Source organism: Rhinatrema bivittatum, chromosome 8, assembly GCF_901001135.1.
Source record: "Rhinatrema bivittatum chromosome 8, aRhiBiv1.1, whole genome shotgun sequence".
NCBI lineage: Eukaryota > Metazoa > Chordata > Amphibia > Gymnophiona > Rhinatrematidae > Rhinatrema > Rhinatrema bivittatum.
In genome coordinates this window covers 159269037-159294182 of record NC_042622.1, presented here as the reverse complement: position 1 = coordinate 159294182, position 25146 = coordinate 159269037, and the positions used below count along the sequence as shown (strand labels likewise).

Genomic DNA, 25146 nt, shown 5'->3' with positions numbered 1-25146 from the left:
TTCGCCATCACAACGGTTTACAAAGTTTTGATGTTTAACAGGGTGTATAAAAATTCACTTGCTTGTTAACATATTTATTGTAGGCGTTATAAGATCGGTTGTTGAACTGTACAGGTAAATTACGTGCTTTGGATTGGTTCTACATGTTATATATGGGTCAGTAGGGAGGGACGTTATAACATAGTCTAATGGGTGTAATGGTCCAACTGACTCCCTCACAAGCTTTTTGCTTTGAATGACCCTTAAAATGGTTTTATTATGAGTTTTTGCTTCCACAGCAAGCTTCTTTTCAAATCCTGTCTTTGCCTTCATCAGTGCTTTGCATCTGACTTGCCAGTGCTTATGCTATGTCTTGTTTTCTTCATTTGGATCCCTTTTCCATTTCTTGAAAGATGTCCTTTTGGATAGGAATAGCCTCTCAGAACCCTTGGATGTATACCATCCAGTCCAGGTGATTTGCTATTCTTCAATTTGTCAGTCTGACCTACTGTATTTTCCAGGTTCACTGTGATTTGGGTCAGTTCATCTGAATTGTCTCCCTTTGAAAAATGTCTCAAACGGGTATTCTCCCCAACCTCTTCCTCAGTAAACAACCAAAGCAAAGAATTAATTTTAGTCTTCCACGATGACCTTATCTTTCCTAAGTGCCCCTTTAACCCCATCTAACTGTCCAGCCAACTCCTTTGCAGGCTTCCTGCTTAGAATATATTTTAAAACTTTTATTATGAGTTTTTTTTTCTCTATGGCCAACTTCTTTTCAAATTCTCTTTTAGCTATCTTATCAATGAGTTACCGTACATTTTAAACTTGCCACTGTTTATGGTTTATCTTATTTCTTCAGGTGGATCCTTCTTCCACTTTTTGAAGGAAGATCTTTTGACTAAAATAGCCTTTTTCACCTCACGTTTTAACCATACCAGCAACTGTTTGGCTTTCCTTCCAGCTTGTTTAATGTATGGAATATATTTGGACTGCACTTCTAGGATAGTATTTTTTTTTAACAATGTCCACGCCTGTTGTGCAATCTTACCCATTGTAGCTACACCTTTCAGTTTTCTTTTTTTTTTTTTTTAAGTATTTTTCTCATTTTATCAAAGTTTCTCTTTTGAAAGGTTAGTGCTAGAGCTGTGGATTTACTTATTGTCCCTTTTCCAGTCATTAATTCAAATTTGATCATGTTATTATCAGTTATCAACTGGGCCCCACCACTGTTACTTCTCACCAAATCCTGTGCTCCACTAAGAATTAGATAAAAAAATAACTCCCTCTCTCATCAGTTCCTGAAACAATTGCTCCATAAAGCTGTCAGTTATTCCACCCAGGAACTTTATCTCTCTAGCAAATTCTAGAACGTTCAAATTGTAAAGCTCTTCAGGGTGACATGTTGATTGTGGTGCTTAAGCATTATGTATTACTGAAAATACTTTTTGAGAACTAAAAGTAGCTAATTCATGAGATATATATGCCAAAGTAAAAGATAGATACTTTTTGAAAAAATATGATTTTCTTCTTTCAGTGGTATGCCTAAAAAAAAAAAAAAAGACATGCATAGTGTGGGAGACTGAAGTGTATTATATTGTGAACTAGTATGCCATCAAATCTGGAACAGGTTACAAGACATTTTTGTCCAAAATAAATAATATATGTATATGTAACATTTTGATTTTTGCAAGAGCATGTGTAGGATGGGAGAAAACGTCTTAGGGAGAAGTATTTTTTTGAAATGGGGGGACAATTTTAGCAAATTATAAAATTGACTTTTTTCCCCTTTCTGGACATATTGCTGCCTCTTGAATCAAGGTAGTGAGGGGATGACTTATCCTGCATAACTAGCTGTTCTGAGCATCCACAAATATAGAATGGAGTGTAAAAATCTAACTCCATTATTTCTTTCTGCAGACACTGAAGCTGCGTCAGGTGAAGGAACATCGCAGGGCAGTAAGTATTATATTTTTTGAATTGTTTCACTTTAGCTGTATGTGCATGCATAACTAGTGGAGGGAAGAGTTTGCTTTATATTTTGAAGAGTATATTCTAAGCTTTGAAATCAAGTTGAGAAAGCAACGAGTATTAAATTTATTCTGTCCAGATGTGAGTTAGGAGACATAAGGCAGTTAGACACCATCTTCAGTTTTTGGACATAGGGTTTTTTTCATAACATATATTTGTACCAGGCTATATTCTGTTTATCAAGGACAAGGTAGACAGAAATGTGTGAGGACGAGCACGTTACATAGAGTAACACAAAAACCATAGAAATGCAAGATATATGGAGAAAAGAGGAATCAGCACAGCTACTCTTAAACAGGAAATAGAACTGCCATTCATATTTGTTTGATTTATGGAACAGGAAGAACACTTGATAGAGACTTAGCTAAAGACATCCTTAAGACAGCAACCTGTGAAAGACTACCATCTGGTAATCATTGATGCACCCTGGCTACAGTTAAGAATAGGAACATTCTACTTTCCCTTAGGAGAATTCCTTGGGCAATTGATATTGAAACCCAGATACTAAGGGCTAATATTGTAATCTGCTACTTAGAAGAGGGTAATTTTTAACCCAGTACTTAAATGGGAAAAGCATTGATTTCACAGTAGGTGAACACGTTGGATGAAGTTTAAATCCTAGGCCAGATAGTTTTCATAGCATAAAAGTTATATGCTAAATAAAATTGCAGACAATGCTTAGCCTTGTGGGACACCAGTTCCCATGTTAGTGATTTCAGACAATTTGTTTCCTTTTTTACTTGAAATGATCTATTTTCTAGAAAAGATTTTAACCAGCTAAGAGTTTCCTGTGATGCAGTTTCAATCTGTGAAGTAATATTGTATGATCCACTGTGTCAAAGGCTGCTGAAAGATCAAGAAGTACCAGAATATAGGATTATCCTATATCAAAAAACCTTGCAAGAATGGTGTGGTGTCTGTCATAGAAAGTAAATGTTTCTGTACTATGACTTTTTCTGAATCCTAGTTGATTAGGATAAAGGATATTTCCTTCGAGGTATTTCAAAAGTTGTAATGTACTGCTTTTTCAATTATTTTTGATAGGAAAGGTAGAGAAAATATAGGCCTATTTTCAGAGAATTAGATTTAGATTTAAAGATTGGTTTGAGGCGAATTTTAATATTGATTGCAGTTCACTTTCAAATAGGGATAAATTAACTAATTTTGTGATGATGGGAGTAATAGTATCCTGAAACCACTATCAAAGATTTCATTGGAATTGGATGTCATGCATGTGTACCAGGGTTTATCTTACTTACAATTTGGCTTCTGTTTCAGAGATCTGTACAAATTCTCTCCATGTAGCTGTACCAAAGATTTGTGATGGAATACTAGAAATTCTGGATCCAGTTTAAAAATTTTGTTTGTTGCATAAATCTATCAATAGTGACATGCTGAATGGTTAAAATGCTTCCCTTCATCCTTATATTGCACAACGAAATTTGAGATCGACAAACTAAGGTTTATTGAATATTCTATCAAGTAGATCAGCACATCTGAGTGAGGTTAGGGATAGAGCATGATCTGTTGCAGGCCCAAAACTATGGAATTCTCTGCCAAGTGAATTAAGATTGCAAAGAGATTTTGCAGCTTTTAAGAAAGATCTTAAAACATGGCTATTCTAGCAAGCATATGAGAATTCAATGATTATATAACATTATTGCAAGTGGAAAACTCTTGAAAGTAAAATTGGTTAAGCCTATTATATTTTATTTCTTATTTTTATATTTTTCATTTGTATTATTTTACTATTTGTAATTGTATTATCCTATATTTATTTTAAGCTTTATATATTTTACCTGTTCAAATTGTTAGTGATGGTTTTAATATTGCATTCCTGGGAATTTTGCTAAACACAATTGCCAATTCTACCTTTTCCATTTTTTTTTTTTTAACCATAAAAAGTGCCTCTTACCCACCAGTAATATCTGCATTACGTACTCCTGGGGGAATTCTGTGCAAAAAAATGTAAAATTCTGTGCACAAAAACTTAAAATTCTGCAAACTTTATATTGTCAAAATAACACAATTTACATGAGTGTCTTTAAGTAATTATGTTTTAAATTAATACAGAAAAAAGTTATTACCTAAAGATGCAGAATTTCCCTAGAAATTCACTGTAAGAGTGTCCTTTCCGCTTGCTGTCCCTACTCCCCTGGCCACTTTGCCTTCTCAGGCCCCAACTCCTCCACCTGCCAGTATCTCTCCACTCCACCTCTAGGTTCAACCCCTTCCACTCTATCGCCAGTTCCAGAGTTTGACCCCATTCTCAGTTCTGCCCCTAACATAGGCTCTCTCTGTCCCTCCCTCTCTCACACACATGCTCCCTTTTTCTGGTGCACATACACATACCCTCATACAGGCTCCCTCACTCTCTTGCGCACACATATCCCCTCATACAGGACCCTCTCTCTTGCATACACACCCACACAAGCTCCCTTTCTCTTTCACACACACATTCTCACACAGGCTACCTATGTCTCTCTCTCACGCAGCCCTTCACACAGGCTCTGTCTCACATATACACAATCACTCCACACAAGCTAGCACCCTCACATACACACGATCCCTTTTTCATACACACGAGCTCCCAACCTGTCACACACATATGCCTTCACAATCTCCTCATATATGGGCTCCCTCTCTCTGAAACCCACACTCAAGCATTCCCCTTATCTCCCATGCTCTCTCTCTCACCCTCCTGCTCTCACCACCCCTGCTCTCTCTTACCCTTCCTCTCCCCTCTCTTGCACCACTCTCCCTCTCCGCTCTCTCTCAAACACACACACACACATTCTCTCTTACTGGGGCCTTTATCTTTGCCGCGATCAGAGCACACTCCATTCATGGCACACGGGCCTTCCATCTTCGCTGCGAATGGCATGCCGGGGCTTTCATCTTTGCCGCAAACGGAGTGTGTCCTGCGGCACACGCGGGCCTTCGTCTTTGTGCACTCTGTTCGTAGCATGCCGGGGTCTCCTCTATTTTCTGCACAGAAAATGGCAATTCTGAGCAAATTCTGCACTCCGCAGTAGCGCAGAATTCCCCAGGACTAATTACTTCTATTCCCAATAAGGTCCCCATACTTTATCATATTTATCTGCTTGATCTCATAACATATATGTAAGTTTTTCCATTTGAGCAATTTCTGCCGCCTTAATCTTCCAACATGTGATTGTAGGAGATTTCTTCCACAAGTCAGCCACAGATGGGCTGCATGCAAAAAAATGACCAACTAACTTTAGATTTCCTGCATACTGGACCTGTCATGCCAATACCCCGTAAGACAGAGGGAAAGGATTTAGTATCAACCTTTGAACACAAATTTCCTCAATATTAGCTCACTACTTCTGCCCAAAAGGATTGCAACATAACAGGCTCACCGCAAGTGTGTGGGCAAGATGGAACATCTTGCCCACAAGCTCTCCCAACATTCTTTCCCTACTTCAACTGAATTTAGCAAGAAAAACCGGGGAATGGTATATCCAATGTAGCATTTTCTGCAAGTATTCTTGCCCCTTACAGCATATTGTTATACTGCGGGACCATCTCCAAATAGCCTTCCAATCCTTGCCATCCCAGTCTACACCTAAATATTAATTCCAGGATTGTATCAAGCCCAAAGAGTTCCCCTGTTCTCCCAACCCAGCTTAGATAGATATATATAGTTCTGATATTATATTTTTCGCTCCTATTTTACAACACAGAACCACCTCCACCCCTTATTTTCCTCCAGATGGAGTTTACAGGCATTCTTTTTATAATATCCTTACGCAACTGCATGTATAATATCTAGTGGAGGATGCAATCTGAAACTCCTCCATTTAATCCATAAAAGATTTCAGCCGTCTGTCCTCCACCATTTGACCCAGATATTTTAAACCCACCATTGCCCACCTTTTCCATGTCCGGAGAAAACGTACACTGAGATACCTGTGGTTTTTTTCCATATAGTAGTCGTGTAAGATGTCGAATCCGCTGGTAAATTCATATATCATTGAACTGACCTCCAAACCCTTAAAAGTGTTTGCTATTATTGAATGATCCCTCATAGTCTCTCTTAAAGTATTCAAACTTTTGTGATTTTAAAATAGTAACTTTGAAAAGTGAAGCAATTGAAAATTTAAAGTAAAATGGAAACTTTTTTTTTTTTTTAAATAACCATCATGGTCAGGCAACCAGTTTGAATCCAATCTACCACTTTGGGACCCACTCCCAGGCCTCTGATTTTGTTCATGAGACTTCTGTGCAAGACAAGTTTTTTGCTAAATCCAGACATCACATCAAGTGCTCTTCTGTGATCCGATTCTCTAGTTGCCCAATCAAAAAAAAAAATCAATTTTGTTTGACACGACTTTCCTCTGTAAACCTGTTGCCTCAGATCTTGCAACCCATTGGATTGTAGATAGTTGTTTGTCCTTTCCTTTAGCAATGTTTATATTAATTTTCTCACCACTGAGATAAGGCTTACTGGCCTGCAGTTTCCAGCCTCCTTTCTGCTCCCACTTTTGTGAAGCAGGACTGCCATCAAGCTCCTCCAAATTTGTGGCACCACTCCCGGTTCTAAGGATTTATTGAACAAGTATTTCTGTGGACCCGCCAGAACCTCTCTGAGCTCTCTTAATATCTTGGGATGCATATCAGGCCCCATGGCCTTGGACTCTTTCAGTTTTGCTAATTCCACCCAAACACTCACTTCCGTAAATGGGGTTGTATCTACTCTATTCCCATCCTTGCTCTTGTCTACTACCAACAGTCCTCCAAGGTCTTGTTTTGTTGAATACCAAGCTGAAGTGTTGATTTCATATTTCTGCATTGTTTACACAAAGATCCTTGTCTCCTTTTAATCCTACAATACTACCTCTAGTCTTCCTTCTTTCTCTGATATATCTGAAAAATTTGTCACCTCTTTACCAGGTTGATAATCCTTTCTTCCACTTGAGCTTTCGCCATCCTGATTTCTATTTTTGTCTCCCTCAGCTTCACCAGATATTCTCCTCGTTGTTCCTCTTAGATAAAGATTTGTTGCCTTTATTATAGCTCCTTTTAATTTGGTCCACCTTTGCTCCACTTCATCTATTTTCATCCAGTGTTCTAGTTTTCTCTTCAAGCTACTTCTCCATTTAAATCTTGGACTATAAGAACATGCCATACTGGATCAGACCAAGGGTCCATCAAGCCCAGCATCCTGTTTCCAACAGTGGCCAATCCAGGCCATAAAAACCTGGCAAGTACCCAAAAACTGTCTATTCCATGTTACTGTTGCTAGAAATAGTGGTGGTTATCTAAGTCAGCTTAATTAATAGCAGGTAATGGACTTCTCTTCCAAGAACTTATCCAATCCTTTTTTAAACACAGCTATACTAACTGCACTAACCACATCTTCTGGCAACAAATTCCAGAGTTTAATTGTGATTTGAGTGAAAAAGAACTTTCTCAGATTAGTTTTAAATGTGCCACATGCTAACTTCCTGGAGTGCCCCCTAGTCTTTCTATTATCTGAAAGAGTAAAAAACAGATTCACATCTACCCATCCTAGACCTCTCATGATTTTAAACACCTCTATCATTTATTTATTTTATTTATTTTGAGTTTTTCTATACCGGCATTCGCAATGGGAATCGCATCATGCCGGTTTACCATGTAACAAGGTGTGACAAAGGGAAATATAAGAAGAACATAAACAGGTGCTGAACGAAAAAATAGTAGTTAAAATAAAACAGGGAAATAACATAACTTGGAGTAGTGGAAAGGCAATAGTAATTTAACAAAGAGAACAAACTTGCCAATAAGTGGTAATTGCAGGGTTATGGAATTGGCAAAGTTGTTGATTATCATGTTAAGAAAATAAGAGTCGTTTAAGGTGAATTACGGTTCAGTTGTAGTCTGGAAAGGCTTTCATAAATAACCAAGTTTTGAGTCTTTTCCTAAATGTTGGAAGGCAGGGTTCCTGTCTCAGATCTGGAGGGATGGAGTTCCATAGTGTAGGTCCAGCAGTGGAGAAAGCCCTGTCTCTGAAGGTTATGTGCTGAGAAGTTTTGGAGTATGGAACCTGTAGAGAATTCTCTGTAGGACTCTCTGATGGGTCTGGTGGAGGTGTGTTTTTTGAATGGGATTTGAAGGTTGAGCGGAGAGAGTTGATGGATAGTTTTGTAGATAGTGGTAATGGACTTATATAAGATTCTATAGTGAACTGACAGCCAGTGTAAGTCTTTGAGGATGGGCGAAATGTGGTCTCTTCTTCTAGTGTTTGTCAAAATTCTGGCCGCCATGTTTTGAACCATCTGAAGGGGTTTAATGTGAGAAGACGGGAGACCTAACAGAATGGAGTTAAAATAATCCAATTTAGAGAAGATTATTGATTGCAGGACTGTTCTGTAGTCATGTGAGTGGAAAAGTGGTTTTATTCTTTTTAAGACGTGAAGTTTGTGAAAGCAGTCCTTGGTAGTTTGACTGATAAATGCTTTTAGGTTTAGCTGGTTATCAATGATAGCTCCTAGGTCTCTTACTTGTGATGTTTGAAAGCCAGTTGGTGGATTTGTGGAGAAGTCACTGTTTTCAGGGGAAATTAAAAGGAGTTCGCTTTTTGATGAATTTAGGATTAGGTTTAGACTGGAGAGGAGGCTGTCAATTTTTAGAAGACAGTTTTCCCATAAATCAAGAGTTTTTGTGAAGGATTCTTTGATGGGGATGACGATCTGGACATCATCCGCGTATAAGAAGTATTTGAGGTTCAGTTTGGTTAATAGTTGACAGAGGGGGAGAAGGTAAATGTTAATGAGCGTGGGTGAAAGGGAGGAGCCCTGCGGGACTCCTAGCGAGGAGGGATAATGCTGAGATTCTTTGTTGTGTATTTTGACCTTGTATCCTCTGTTCACCAGGAATGATTTGAACCAGGCAAGCGCTGTGCTTGTTATTCCAATGTTCGCTAGTTGATTTAGAAGCAGGGAGTGATTAACAGTGTCAAAGGCGGCCGAGAGGTCGAGTAGGATCAGTAAGTAGGCATGACACTTATCGAGGCCCATGATGAGGTAATCTGTCAGGGATATGAGAAGTGTTTCAGTACTTAAAGATTTTTGGAAGCCATATTGAGAAGGGAATAATATTTTGTGGTCTTCCAGGTAGTCTGATAATCTGGTGTTAATTAATTTTTCCATTACCTTAGCTATGAAAGGGAGGTTGGAGATTGGGCGAAAGTTGGTAGGATCTTTGGGATTTAAGTTGGGTTTTTTTTAAGAGAGGTTTAATGGAGGCAGTTTTCAGGTCATCTGGATAGATTCCTTGGGCTAAAGAACAATTGATAATGTCTGTCAGAGCTTTGGAGATGGTATCTGGTATTAGCAGAAGTAGTTTGGATGGAATATGGTCAAATGAATGTGAGGACTGTTTCATTTTCTTCAATACTGATTGGGTCTCTGAAGTTGAGATGGGTTCAAATGATTGTAGGGAAATGTTTTTGATGGGATGGATATATGTGCTGGGTGGTGCTAAGGTATTAGACTTCAGCTGTGTTTGAAGGTTGGATATTTTATTACTAAAGAAAAGGGCCAACTCCTCTGCTTTTTCTTGCGCTTGGTTGAGTGGAATGTCAGGAGAGTTGACTTGTGTTAAATTTGAAACATAAGTAAATAAGGTGATGGATTTTGTGAGCGTAGAAGTCCCTTTTTGTTTTTAAAGTAGAGCTCTTGTATAGGTGGAGGGCGAGTTTGTTAGCGGAGAGGGAGGTTGGTGATGGTGCTTTACGCCATTTATTTTCTTTCTGTCGCAAGGATTGTTTAAGTTTTTGAAGTTCTTCGTTAAACCATGGTTGTCTTTTCGAGGCGTTGTGTTTGTTTTTTTGTTGCCAGTGGGCAGAGGTTGTTTGCTGCCGATACTGTGATATTGGACAGTATCCAATTGGACAGTATCTATCATATCCCTCCTCAGTCGTCTCTTCTCCAAGCTGAAAAGTCCTAACCTCTTCAGTCTTTCCTCATTTTGGTCACCCTTCTCTGTACCTTCTCCATCGCAATTATAGCTTTTATGAGATGCGGCGACCAGAATTGTACACAGTATTCAAGGTGCGGTCTCACCATGGAGTGATACAGAGGCATTATGACATTTCCGTTTTATTCACCATTCCCTTTCTAATAATTCCCAACATTCTGTTTGCTTTTTTGACTGCCGCAGCACACTGAACCGACTATTTCAATGTGTTATCCACTATGACGCCTAGATCTCTTTTTTGGGTAGTAGCACCTAATATGGAACCTAACATTGTGTAACTATAGCATGGGTTATTTTTCCCTATATGCATCACCTTGCACTTATCCACATTTAAATTTCATCTGCCATTTTGATGCCCAATTTTCCAGGCTCACAAGGTCTTCCTGCAATTTATCACAATCTGCTTGTGATTTAACTACTCTGAACAATTTTGTATCATCTGCAAATTTGATTACCTCACTCGTCGTATTTCTTTCCAGATCATTTATAAATATATTGAAAAGTAAGAGTCCCAATACAAATCCCTGAGGCACTCCACTGTCCACTCCTTTCCACTGAGAAAATTGTCCATTTAATCCTACTCTCTGTTTCCTGTCTTTTAGCCAGTTTGTAATCCACGAAAGGACATCGCCACCTATCCCATGACTTTTTATTTTTCCTAGAAGACTCTCATGAGGAACTTTGTCAAATGCCTTCTGAAAATCCAAGTACACAACATCTACAGGTTCACCTTTATCCTCATGTTTATTAACTCCTTTAAAAAAGTGAAGCAGATTTGTGAGGCAAGACTTGCCTTGGGTAAAACCATGCTGACTTTGTTCCATTAAACCATGTCTTTCTATATGTTCTGTGATTTTGATGTTTAGAATACTTTCCACTATTTTTCCTGGCACTGAAGTCAGGCTAACCTGTCTGCAGTTTCCCGGATCGCCCCTGGAGCCCTTTTTAAATATGGGGGTTACATTAGCTATCCTCCAGTCTTCAGATACAATGGACGATTTTAATGACAGGTTACAAATTTCTACTAATAGGTCTGAAATTTCATTTTTTAGTTCCTTCAGAACTCTGGGGTGTATACCATCCAGTCCAGGTGATTTACTACTCTTCAGTTTATCATTCAGGTCTACCACATCTTCTAGGTTCACCGTGATTTGGTTCAGTCCATCTGAATCATCTATATAAATAAAAATGTTAAATAGTTTGGACAAAATCGCTAATCTCAGAAACCACTGAACCGATTGCTTTCAAATTTGGACACAACCTTCATTTCGCATACAGGAAGGTTCTTCTGTACTTACATTACAGATATTTATTTATTTATTTATTTTATTTAAGGGCTTTTATATACCGATGTTCATGTACTGGTACATATCACACCTGTGACAGGTAAAATAGGTTTAAAAATGTTTTCCAGAAAACAGCGACATCTGCTGGACGTAAGCGCCATCTGTTACACCTTACACTAACACACGCTACACTAATCATTTCGCCAGTCCAGGTCCACGTTTCACTTCCATTTTAACACATTCGCGCACTTTTTTCGCCAGAAGATAACTATTTCCTTTACAGATAAAATACACCCTCCACCCTCCTCACACTCCCCACACACAATGCCAAATTTATTTAACTTCCCAGGCCCTCACAACACACACAAAACCTGACAGAAGTCCGGGAGGCTGCAGCGGGGGGCCAGGACCGGTCCGGGACACATCTCCTGCACTACGGCCGTCGGCTGCCAGCAATCAACATGGCGCCGACGGCCCTTTCCCTTACTATGCCACTCGGGGACACCAATGGCGGCAGTAGCCCATGTGACATAGTAAGGGCGAGGGCCCCTCAGCGCCATTTTCAGGAGTGGCAGCCGGCAGACCTTTGCCCGTACTATGTCAGAGGTCCTACCGCTGCCATTGCTCCACCCCACTGACATAGTAAGGGCAAAGGGCCATCTGAACCCGTTTCAGTGCTCGCAGCCGACGGACCAACGCCAATACATCGCTCCCGGACCGCTCCTGAACGCCCGCTCCACCGACTGACATTTTTATCAGGTCTCGGGGGGTCTGGAGGGTGGGGGGGTGGTAATGAATTTATTGCGAACATCTTGGGGAGGGGTCACAAGGGGGGGCAGGTTTCATTCATTCAGCAACTCTGGGGGGGCAGGGGGGTGGGCTACTGTTTTTCGCGGGGCTGGGGGAGGGGGGCAGGAGAGTGTGGGGTGGTTAGTTTAAGAGAACTTTTCTCATATGGTTGTTTTTTGGGGGAAGGGGGAGGTTCACACACAAATACATACACTAAACTTGCACTTATGATCTCGGGAACGCACCAAAATAGCCCTCCCCAGACCACAAAACAAATTTGGAAGTGCAAATTTGGTTAGGCACTCCCCTATTTGGCTACATAACGCGCACAGACGCCCAGGGACAGACCACATGTAGCATCAATAATTTTAATTTCCCCAGGTCTTGGGAGGGGGCAGGAGTGTGGGGGGTTATTATTTGATTTAAAGGGTTGGGATTGGGGTTGTTTTTTTTTTTTGGGGGGTGGGGGGTTCCCACAGAAATAGAAAGACATAGGATTTCTGATCTGAAGGGTAGGCAGTAGGCGGGGGGAGGTGACAGTGAGGGGAGGGAGAATGAGGGGGGAGGTGAGTGTCAGGGGAGGGAGAATGAGGGGAGAGAGTTGGAGTGGGGACAGGGGAGGGAAGGGAGGGGGGTGCGTGACCAAGGGTGAGGAGGATGAGTGACTGAGGTAAATGAGCAAGGGGGAGGGAGGGTAAAGAACCTGACTCGGCCACTGCAACGTGTGGCCGGGTACCGCTAGTTACCCATGAAAACCTTCTCCAGTATGGGTACCTCCCCAGTATCCTCTTCAGTAAACGCTGAAGAAAAGAAATCATTTAATCTTTCTACGATGGCCTTATCTTTAAGTGCCCCTTTAACCTCTCGATCATCTAACGGTCCAACTGACTCCCTCACAGGCTTTCTGCTTTGGATATATTTTAAAAAGTTTTTACTGTGAGTGTTTGCCTCTACGGCCAACTTCTTTTAAAATTCTCTCTTAGTCTGTCTTATCAATGTCTTACATTTAACTTGCTAACGTTTATGCATTATCCTATTTTCTTCTGTTGGATTCTTCTTCCAATTTTTGAATGAAGAACTTTTGGCTAAAATAGCTTCTTTCACCTGCCCTTTTAACCATGCTGGTAATCGTTTTGCCTTCTTTCCACCTTTCTTAATGTGTGGAATACATCTGGACTGTGCTTCTAGGATGGTATTTTTTAACAATGACCACGCCTCTTGCACACTTTTTACTTTTGTAGCTGCTCCTTTCAGTTTTTTTCTAACAATTTTTCTCATTTTATCAAAGTTTCCCTTTTGAAAGTTTAGCACGAGAGCCGTGGATTTGCTTACTGTGCCCCTTCCCGTCATTAAATCAAATTTGATCATATTATGATCACTATTGCCAAGCGGCCCCACTACCATTATCTCTCTCACCAAATCCTGTTCTCCACTGAAAATTAGATCTAAAATTGCTCCGTCTCTCGTCTGTTCCTGAACAAATTGCTCCATAAAGCTATCATTTATTCCATCCAGGAACTTTATCTCTCTAGTGTGTCCCGATGATACATTTACCTAGTCAATATTGGGGTACTTGAAGTCTCCCATTATTACCGCACTACCAATTTGGTTAGATTCCCTAATTTCTCTTAGCATTTCACTGTCAGTCTCACCATCTTAACCAGGTGGACAGTAGTATACTCCTATCACTATAGTCTTCCCCAACACACAAGGGATTTCTACCCATGCAGGATGTTTATCCTGTTGGACTTTATGCCATCCCAGACATAAAGCACCACGCCACCTCCCGGGTGCTCCTCTCTGTCACTGCGATATTCATCGTAGCTGCTATATCAAACTATACAGTCTGGTGGTCACTGGTGTTCAGGTGGACACATATCTGGACATTAAAGATACTGTCTCTATTTGTGAGCACCAGGTCTAATAGCGCTTCTCTCCTTGTGGGTTCCATCACCATTTGCCTAAGCAGAACGCTTTGAAGGGCTTTCACAATCTCTCTACTTCTAGATTTTGCAGTAGGGATATTCCAGTCCATATCCATTAGATTAAAATCTCCAATTAACACTTCTCTTTCTTCCCACCTTTTTGTATGTCTTTAGCCAGATCTCTGTCCAATTCTACTGACTGGTTTGGAGGCCTGTAGACCACACCAGTTTAAATGGAAATGCCGTTGTCTCTTTCCAAGATAATCTACAGAACTTCTTCCTTTCTCCCACTCCCTGCATTGCTATTACCACAATATCGTTTTTGACATAAAGAGCTGATCCTCCCCATTTTCTGTCTTCTCTATTCTTCCTCAATAGGTTATAGCTTGGGATGACTGTATCCCATTCATAAGGCTCTCTGAACCACATCTCTCTAATTGCAACAATATCCAAGTCTGCCTCCAACATTAGGACCTGCAAATCTAGAACTCTGTTGCTCAGTCTACAAGCATTTGTGCAAGTAACTTTCCAGCTTTTCTTCCTCTGTTTTCTGCTCTTCCTGGGTAGTGTTTTTCTGCTTGAAAATAGACTAATTTTGTTCTTTTTTTACCTTCCACTTCCCACATGTGCTAGATGTGATGGGGACAACATTCTCATCTCATTGATTCCCTTTTGCAAATTTCCAACCTGTAGTTTAAATGTTATCTGCCTGATGACATATGTTCAGAGTTTCTCACTTAGAACCCTGTTCCCTATCCACAGGCAGATGTAGGCTATCTTTACTGTATAGTTATTATTCCATACATAGCCATAGCCCCCAATATATAGAAATCCTCCTCCTTTTCACAAGGATTTGTGCCATTTATTGAACAATATTGCAAAGAGACTAGAAGGAAAGATGTGGGGGTTATATTTTTTTGGAAAATGACATCTTTAACTAGGTCACAACTTTAAAAAGTTTTAAATGGAAAATATGAGAAGAGATGTATAAAGATTGGATGAGTGGTGAAAACTGTAATAACTATGGCTTAATACCAAAAGAATTCAGTCATCCATTGGGAGTGCAGAGACCCAGGGGATCATTATTTAATAATATCTAAAGTCCTGATAACCACTAAACAGGACAAACTTGATTTCCTCAAGGTTGCCAAACCATGTGAGAGACAGCTGGGTGCAGGACCCTAGATTTCTTTAACAATATCCAGGAAGATTCTTCAGATGGAGTTAGATTGCTCAGATCTGAGAGCTAGCTAGACCAGCTCTCCCCACCTGGTGCTGCTTGATGCCATCAGCCTCTTGTTGGCCATGGAATAATGGCCCCACTGTAAATTAAAATTAAAAACGGCACCCCACCCCCCAACAACTCGACTGTGTCTTCCATTTGTTGTCTACTTCATTCTTCTTCCTGTAGCTCTGTCATTCCCACCATCTCCTCTCCCTTTATGCATTGCTTTATCTCTCTTCCAACTCCACCCCTTCACCTCCTTTTATAGTAACATTGTAAATGATGGCAGGTAAAGACCAAAAAGCCCATCCAGTCTGCCCAACAGACTGTAACTAATTGCGCAATCTTTATCATTTTTCCAACCTTTGGGTGCCTCCTTTCATTCACTTCTATCCTCCTTACATCTTACAATCTGTCAGCTGTCTTCTTCCCCTGCAAAAAATGCCAGAAATAGAATTTGATTAATTATACTTCTAAATACTATGTGCAAAAGACAGCCAAATATAGTACAGCAGTCCCACTTGTCAGTAGTTATCCTATTTTAAGAACTACACATACATATTTTAAAAACTTCAAATCATAAAATCTAATCAGGAATAACTTATATATATCTTTCTGTAACTTCTTCATTTTGCTGCTGCTCTCTAGTCAGCCTTCTGATGCTTTGTTTGTTTCTTCCTATTTGTTTATCATCTCTACATATAGTTTTCTCTTTCATGCTTTTTTCCATCTCTTCCATCATCATCTTTTCACTTCTCCACTTCCACTCCACATCCCCCCTCATCTTTAATGTATTTCATGTCTACTTCTCTTTATCTCTCATCCACATTGCCCCTTCTAACTTCCCGTTGCCATCTCTATCTCAGCCCCTTCTTCTAGCTGTGTTACTGTCTCCCCATTTCTCCAGCTTCCCTGCTTGTGCTTTCCCATTACTTATCCCTGAAGCTGCCTTGCTTACTCTGTCCCTCTGCGTATCCTTAAGCTCCCATGTTTGTTTCTTCTCTAAGCTCTCCTCTGTCTTCTTGCTTCCTTCCTCAGCAATCCTGTACCCTCATACTCTGCTTACCTCTTCAGCTTCCCTGTTTGCTCCTCCTACTCTTGCTTCCCCCCTCAGCTTTCCTGCCCCACTTGGAATTCTCTCTGCTTGCCCCCACCCTGCTTGCTTGCTCTTTCTACTTTCTCTCTCAGCTTCCCTGCTGTTTCACTCTTTTCTTCCCCACTCAGCTGTACTCTTCACTCGTAACTCCGCTTCGCTTCCCTGCACACGCGCACTCTGTATTTTTCTTCTCAGCTCCCTTGCTGGCTTTTTCTGCATGCACCCTTTCATTTCTCCTCTTTTTTTCTTTAGTTTTGCTTTTCATTTCTTTTTTTCCTACTTTATTTCTTTTGTACCTCTTTTTGGCCTTCTTGTTTTGCACTACAGTCATCTCCCTCTTTTAAAGGTGCTTCTTCTCTAATTTTTCTAGTCTCCTCTTTTCACACTCATCTGGTTTCTCCTCCCTTTTCTTTTCCACCCCTTTTAGTCTCATTCCTTCCTCTTCTCTAGTCTCCCCTCCAGTTTCTCCTCTTATCCTAGCTTTCCTTTCCCCCCCAGACTTTCTCTCCAGCTTACTGTTCCAGTTCACCCTAGGGATACCACTTATCCCATCAGGTAGCCACTACCAGCACCACATGACTGCTTTAAGATAATGAAAGTTGGGGAGGCAATGGAGTGCTTCAGAGGTGAGGCAGCAACACCTGAGGTGGAGAGGAAGTAGGTTGGAGAAAGCAGTGGTGTTTGCAGATGGGCAAAAAAGCTAAACAATTTGCAGGGCAGATTAGATGGACCACTTGTATTTTTCTTCCATCCTTAATGTTACTATATGTGAGACACAGTGTTGAGGTGGAAGGAGAGGACATTTTTTGCTTTGATTCAGTTACAAGTGAAATACTCTGTAGTAGTTTGTATGGAATTATTGCAGGGTATAAGCAGTATTAATGTATTTAGTTACAGTAAATTTTATATTCTGCCTGTTGCCAGGATCTGTTCTATGCAGATTATAAGAACATAAAATAAAATACAGATGCCAAATCATAAAATAAAACAGTGAAACAGAAAATGGACCTCATATAAATATTGCAAAGGGACTCAAAGAAAATGATATTAACGACTGTAGAAATAATGGCGGTAGTGATAAATTTGTAAGAGAAAATAATCCAAATAAGGTCTCACTAATGATTCATACAAAAGTATCACTACCGTCATTATTTCTACATATTTCTCTTCTATTCCCTCTTCCCCCTCCTCTCCTCAGACAAAAATTTGGAAGGTGCACTTTACAGTGGATGTAGATCAAATGGGAGTCCAAGGTTAAGGCTACAAAATGGTACAAACGTTTTTGAAAAATGTGCATGCTTCCATGGAGCACAGTTACAGTTCTGTGAACCAACTACCTAGCTGCTTAAATTTAATGCTGTGCTGGTTTGCTAATTCTCAGATTTCTGTCTTTTGGGCCCATTAGCGTCTGCTGTTTGTTTCACGGATTTTTTTCAGTTTTTTATTACTGGTTAATGTAGTATTCATTAGTCTTTTAGGCTGTCTTTGTGTATTTAAAAAGAAAAAAAGTACAATTTCTAATTGTTTTTTGGCTTAACTTCTCCATTCTCACTTTTGGCCAGTGTGCATTATAGTGTATCAAATGAGCTCAGTGGGGGTTTTTTTTGTTTTTTTTTTTTACTTGGCTATGTTTTTCTTGCTTATGCTGCTTTCAGACCAGGCTCAATTAAACCAGGCAACAGCTTTGTAAAGGCTGTCCTCATTACAAATTTAAGATGATTTTCATACATGATTACTTGATCATCTACTAATTCTGGAGACTCTAAAATATTTCCAGACATCCTAAAACATGTTTGGCAGTTTTTAAGAGTAGATTATCAAGCATTGAGATTATCAAGCATTGAGATTATACCACCTCTCTAGATAATTTCTTCCAAAGCTTGACTACCATTTTAGGTAAAATGATTTTTATTAACGTGCAGCTTAACTGAGGAAGCCAAGGAAAGGATCCCCCTTGAAGTCTGGCCTTTTTAGTGTTTTGAAATGATGGGTAAGGGGCTAGACTCCTGAGAACCACTTACCTCCCACCTGTCCCCAGCATCTGCCTCTTGAGGTTGTGGGAGATGGGTGAATAGTGGGAGTTTGTGTGTGGTGCACTTTCTCAGGGTCACTGTAAGGATATTAAGTGCCTAGGTAAACTTTATAGCTTTGTGCCACTACCTCCGCTCTGCCCTCCCCATACACTAATATTAAAGAGCCCTGCATATGAGATAACACTAGATTTACCAGGTGACCAAAAAACAAGTGATTATATGCATTGTGTACATACACATTGCAAATGGTAATGATCTTGCCATCCACCTTAATGACTGCCATAATATATCTACCATCCGGGTCTTTGATTTCTTTCAATATTTGGAATACAATGTTTTTATGCACTAAAATCGCCACTCTCCCTTTTTTTTCCCTTTGCTGGAGTATAACAATAAGCAATAGCCCATTCTCTTCTTAATTTCTGACTCTCCACATCATTCAGATTTGTTTCTTGAAGGCAAGCAAAATTAGCTTTAGTTCTATTCAAGGATTGAAACATTTTCTTTCTCTTAATAGGGGAGCCCAAATCATCTATATTCCAGGAAACTATCTGTACCTTAACCCCCAATTTAAACAGAAAAGACAATTAAATAGCAATAAAAAGAAAAACTTCCCAGAGAGAAGTGGAAGGTCCCCAGCCAACTCCTCCACTGAAAAAGAATCAGAGTCAATCCGCCTCCAAAATGAAAGGAGATAAGATAGAACTGGATTGTAACATACCCTAATCTGCCATGACACCATATGCCTCAGGAAGGACTCCAACACATTGATAGATCTTCTCAACAGTGCTTCATCCTCATTAGTGGTTTCTAGATCAAAGAGTGGAAGATAGGTTGTTTGATCTCTGGGTCGCCCATTGATCAGTTTGCTCACAGAAGAGGACAACAGAAAGATGGAAAGATTGTTCCATTCTTCAAAGCAAATTCAGGTTCGCTTTGGATGCTTTTCTGCTCAGATGGATGCAGATCTACTATATTCATTTTAACCACTTCCATTGATGGCCAGGATAGTGCAAAAAGAACTCAAGAATTGGCATACTTGATCCTCATTGCTCCAGCCTGGTCCACACAAGAGTGCTTCTCATACTTTATCTAGTTGTCAGTGAGCCCACCAATCCCTCTGGAATCTGACCTGACTTTAACTCAGGAGAATCATCTGTCATCCGAACCTTTCCTCTTTCATTTTGATGGCATATATGTTGTTCATTTGCTAATCTGGTTACTGTTATTATCCAGTGAAGTTGACGATATTGTAATTTCTGCCAGGAAGCCTTTTACTGAAAGAAATTACAATTTTAAATGGAAAAGATTTTTATCTTGGTGTTAAGCAAGCTTCTTGGGCCCATTTGCTTGCAAGCCAAAGGAGTTGCTTCAGTACTATAAGAACATAAGAAATTGCCATACTGGGTTAGACCAAGGGTCTATCAGGCCTAGCAACCTGTTTTCAACAGTGGCCAATCCAGGCTGCAAGTACCTAAAAACTAAGTCTGTCCCATGCTAGTAATAGCAGTGGCTCTTTTCTAAGTCAACTTGATTAATAGCAGGTAATGGACTTCTCCTTCAAGAATTTATCCAAATGTTTTTTAATTCCAGCTATACTAACTGCACTAATCACATCCCCTGGCAACAAATTCCAGAGTTTAATTGTGCGTTGAGTGAAAAATAATTTTTTCCGATTAGTTTTATTCTCCCTATCCTCCTCTGGTCTCAGTATGTCATCAATCAAAATGCATCTAAATGTAATCGAGTCTTACTATGTTCAAGTGGATGGCAAAGAAATTTCAGTATGTTTTTTAGTATTGAAGTTCATGAAAGGCTTATGGCACACTAGATCTCCAGTCTCCAAACTGTTAGTGCAATGGAATCTGAACGTGGTATTGGTGCAACTCATGAGACCACTTTGCGAACTGTTAGTTGGCTTCCGTAAAGCTTCTAATCTGGAAAACAATGTTCCTAGTTGCCACAAGAAGCAGCCCTGTGCCCCCCCCCCTCCCGTTCCCACATCACAAGGCAGGAGGAGCATGGCCTGCATAATTGGAAAAAATCATTGGCCTCCCCCCACCCTCACCCTAGCAGTGAGGAGGAGGATGACCCACGAGGCAGAAAGAAGCAGCATCGGCCTATCTCTTCCCCCTCCCCACCCCCATAATCATGAGCAGGGCCCGGAGACTTTAAGCAAAAGGAAGAGTTTCATGACTGTCTGGGCTGCTGCTGCTGCTGCTTCCCCTTGTTCTCCTATAGGGGAAAACAAGTGAAAAGAGCATGAGACAGAGTGTGCGTGTGTGTATGACTGATCATGAGAGACTGGGTATGTGTGTGTGTTTGACTGAGCATGAGAAACAGAACATGTGCATGTGCAATTGAGCATATGAGAGCTTGTGTGCGTGTATATATGATTCAGCATGTGAGACAAAATGTGTGAGAGCATGAGAGAGCGTGTGTATGTGTGTAGGATTGAGCATGAGAGAGGGAGAGTGTATGTACGATTACGCTTGTGAGGTGTGTGTGTGTGTTTAATATGATTAAGCAGGTGAGAGAGAGGAGAAACCCCCACCCCCTGCAAATCGACAACAATCTCAGGGCATCTGAAAATCAAAAGTTCTCAGGTTTGGAAAGTGGGGGATTTTTAAAATATCTTCATTAATTTAAATTTTGGGTGTTTGATGGTATCTAATAATTTTAAATATTTTGCCGTGTGGAATATTTTTAATTTAATTTCTAATTATTGGATGATCTATTTGTCAGTTGTTTTGAAATACTTATACTTTTTATTAGTATGGTTTCACTGTTATGATTGATGTTTTATATTTCTTGATTTTATTTGATGTTTTATGAGGAATGGTGATGTTTGTTTTTCCTTTGTTGCACTGTGGTTTCCAGTTCCGGTTTTGTCTGTCTGTTTCTACGTATACTTTATGGTCTCTTTGTTCTGTATTTGGTAAGGGCCTGTCTGTGTTCTGTGTATATGACCAAAGCAAGATATTCTGCTTGTAGGGATCTATAGCAGTCTGTCTTGTTCTGTTTTCCATATAGGAACAAAGTGATTAGAAAAATAAAATGTTCAGCCAGCAAAGGTAGAAAAAGCATTTTATATTCAGTTTAGTGAATGAAATAAGCCAACTTTGGGAATGTACAATTCACAATACTTTATTTTGTACAATATAGGAGGAAAAACATTTGTATTTCATAGAAATAGAAATGCATTTCATAAATAAATCCATTTCTCTGGTGTTGCATGACATGCAACATCTGGCTTCTCAGGGTTTCCAGTTCAGTTTTTGAATGAAGGCTCATGGCACCAGAATCTCTGTACTGGTTCCAGCTGAGCTGGAGACCCAAAGAGCAGGAAGAAATTGTTGGGGGAAAATTAAAGCCCCCCCTAATTTAACAGTCTACCAGCTGATTGTGTTCAGGGTGAGGGCGCACTTTTCCCCTTGGGCCATAGGTGCCAAATGACCCAGCTACGGCTCTGACGTGATATATTTTTACTGTATTTTCGACTAACTTTTGGGCGCTACAGCTACTTCATCAGGTAGAAACAAAATGAGTGGGTTTGTTTGTTTTTTTTTATTATGTATGTGTTTCACTATAACCCTTTTTTTTTTGTTTGGACAGGTTATGCAATATATGTTTTCTAAATAAATATATAAAGCATAAGGTGATGTGTACATGTATAAATAAGAGTTTGGGAGGAGGGTGTATAACTGCAAAACTAAGAATCTGGAGTGGGGAATAGAATCTTTAAAACAAACTAAAAGTTGGGGGGTTGGGTGTTTCAGATTCTCTTTAGATAGTGGGAGGAAGGGTGCATAATTATTCAATTATGGTATTTACTATATTCAAGAATATCATGCTCCAGCTTCCAGATATTTGGTTGTATTTGCAGACGTTTCCACCAGTATTTCTCATTCTTGATGTCATGTTCTTGTTTTGACAGACAATTTTAGGTACACGTGTGACATTTGTGGAAAGAAATACAAATATTACAGTTGTTTCCAAGAGCACAGGGACTTGCATGCAGTGGATGGTAAGTCCTTGAACCTTACCTGAAGTCATGTGATTGTTTAATGAATGGAAAAATGTGTTTATAACTTTAAAGGTGCCATCTCTTTGTCTTCAATGAGGAAAATCTTACCATAAGAGATCAAACAAATATATTTCTGAGTTAGTTCAGTACTCAGTTAACATTGTTAACCTTGCACTGTAATTATAATGTAAAAGTCAAACCTAGGAAAATAATTATTTCTTTATAATTTCCTTATAGATATGAATTAACATAACCTACTGTAATTTCCTTATTCATTCCCATGGAATTAGCTGGTTAACTTAGCTGGCTAATTCAGCTCCTCCCAGTTATGCCTCTGGACCGCTCCTAATTTATCCAGCTAAATTCTAGATGCCTAACTTTTTAGCCAGATAGAATTTAGCTGGATAAAAGTTGAATATAGCCGGGTAAGCGATTTAGATGAATAACTATTACGTTATCCATCTAAATGGCTTTTGAATATCGACCTCCTAATTTCTACTTTTTTGCAGCCTCTTTGAAGATAAGTAGTTACCATATTTACACACTTAGGCCACATGACTGCTTCTGTTGCTGAAGGGATGGATTCTTCCAGATTTCTGGAAAGATGAAAGAACTTTTTACTGCTCATATGTAATAGTTCCCAGACTGCCATGGCTTACCTTCATTTTTGTCCAAGGAACACGAGCATATACTGCACTCAGCAGTAATTATAACAAACACAAGTGCAGAAAATATTTCATAGTCCATTCGGGTTTCCAAATAAATTTTTATTTTTCTTATTTTATCCAAGCGGCAACTCCACTGCTTTAACCCAGGGGACCCTGGGAAAGCAAAATTGTTAAAACAGTGGAGTTGCTGCTTGGATAAAATAATAAAAATAAAAATTTATTTGGAAACCCGAATGGACTATGAAACATTTTCTGCACTTACCTTCATTTTTGACCATAGAGACGTCTATTTCCTGCTGCAACTTCACAGAGCTCAAATGAGTGTTTTTTCTTCAGATTCTGCCTTAAGAAAAACTCCTCTATATCACCCTAGTTAAGTTTTTTTGGCACTTTTTATGTTTTCTTTTCTCTTTGTTGCTTCATTGAGTGGGCCTGCTTTTTTTCTTCAGCATGGTTGTCCTAGAAAACTGCACAGCGAAACTGAAAATCTCTTTGATTTTGCCTCATTGATTTTCCTCACCATAGGCCTAATTTACTAAGGCTTTTCTCTGGTTCTATGTGTAGGGGAAAAAGCTTAGTAAATCAGAACCCATGTCTGAGAAGCAGATCGAAGGCTTCAAGTTATGTCCTACTCACAGATGATGCCTATTGACCATCACAAGGTTTGCTATAAGTTTTTGGGCAAGACTGCAACACCTATGGCTATGATATCTCTGCAAAGACCTAGGCAGAGCAGTTTAGATGTGCAAGAATAGGATCCTTGCTTTCCTTGCCAGTGAGCTAAAGTTCAGTCTTTTGAAGGTGGTGTTGAAGGCTCGACCTGAGGACCTTGAAGATGTACCAGTCACTGGTGCTAAATCTGCGCTGAAGGAAGCCCTCAACCTCTTTGGTGTAAGGATAGCCCAGCAACCAAAGGAAATCTCATTCAAGCTGAGTCCAGGGCTCAGCATGCTTGAGCATGGCATGGAAGAGAGCCTGGCTTTAGAGTTTTGACAAGTCTCTTGATGCATGGTTCTGAGAACCACAGTGCAGGAAGTCCACAATGACCAAAGCAGCTTTGTCTGGAAGTGAGCTCTGTCTAAGCACAGACAACACCATGCCCTTCTTGAGTGGTCCATTCTGGAGTTCTTCACTCCCTTATGATGCTAACCTGTATTGTCATTGGCCCTCTTTAATGCAGAGTTAATTAAGAGAATCACCAAAGCATACACAATGAAACTAAGCCTATCGAGGTTGCTGTGTAAAGCACCTCAACCTCTTTTTGTGTGCTGAGTGATTTTCCTCTCAGTGCTACTCCTTGAGTACTGCATTTGTTGATGCTGACACAGATGTGGATTTCTGAATCTGTCTCTGTGCCAACTATAGGCTGGGAATAGATCTACACCTGAAGATCTTTCCTTCTCTGACTTTGTCCAGAAGATGGTTAAAGCAGTCCCCTTTAATTGCAATTTGAACGAGCCTGGTGCACCTTTTCAGACTCCTCAAATACTTGGATGCCCATAAAGAGTTAGTATGGACATTAACTCTTCCACTGTTCCGACATCTAAGGTTGAGGATATGGGTCATCCAACATACTGTACTTTCAGTTGGTTAGAAGGTGAACATAAAAGTTTCGTTCCAAGCATTTGAGGGATTCAACAAGACTCAGTTACCTTACAATAATGTAACCACCCTCCACATTACAGCAGTTTCATAGTGGGCCAACTAGGAAGCAGTTTTTCCTTCAAAAGAAATGATTTCCAAGCCTTACCCCAAATAGGGGTCAAGCTCTCACCATGAAGATTAGAGAACCTCAAAGCCCCATATGAGAATCCAGTCAAAAGCAGGGACAAGTTTTTGACTGAATCCAGCAAGGAACATGTTTAGAAACTGAATGGCTAGCAAAGTTAGCTTGATATATTTATCTAGCTAACTTTGCTGAAATATTTAGTGAGAATATCCATCTATATTAAAGTTAGCCGGATACATTTATCCAGTTATTTTATGACTGTTCCTCAGCAAGCCTAAAGTTATCCATCTGTTAGCCAGGTTAACATTGAACATTGGCATTTATCTGACTAACTTAGCTGGATAGTCAGCTTCGTCCTGGAATGCCCCACTC

At 39.9% G+C, this 25146-nt stretch overlaps 1 protein-coding gene across 16 annotated transcripts in view; it reads left to right on the top strand.

Annotated features, from left to right (window-relative positions):
• ZNF618 (zinc finger protein 618) overlaps positions 1–25146 on the top strand; it is a 638793-nt gene that overhangs the window by 313567 nt on the left and 300080 nt on the right. For all 16 annotated transcript variants that reach the window (XM_029611901.1, XM_029611889.1, XM_029611890.1 and 13 more), the window contains 2 exons: positions 1900–1938; positions 22288–22377. In XM_029611901.1, coding sequence (XP_029467761.1) covers positions 1900–1938; positions 22288–22377 — 129 coding nt within the window. The remainder of the gene's footprint in view (positions 1–1899; positions 1939–22287; positions 22378–25146) is intronic.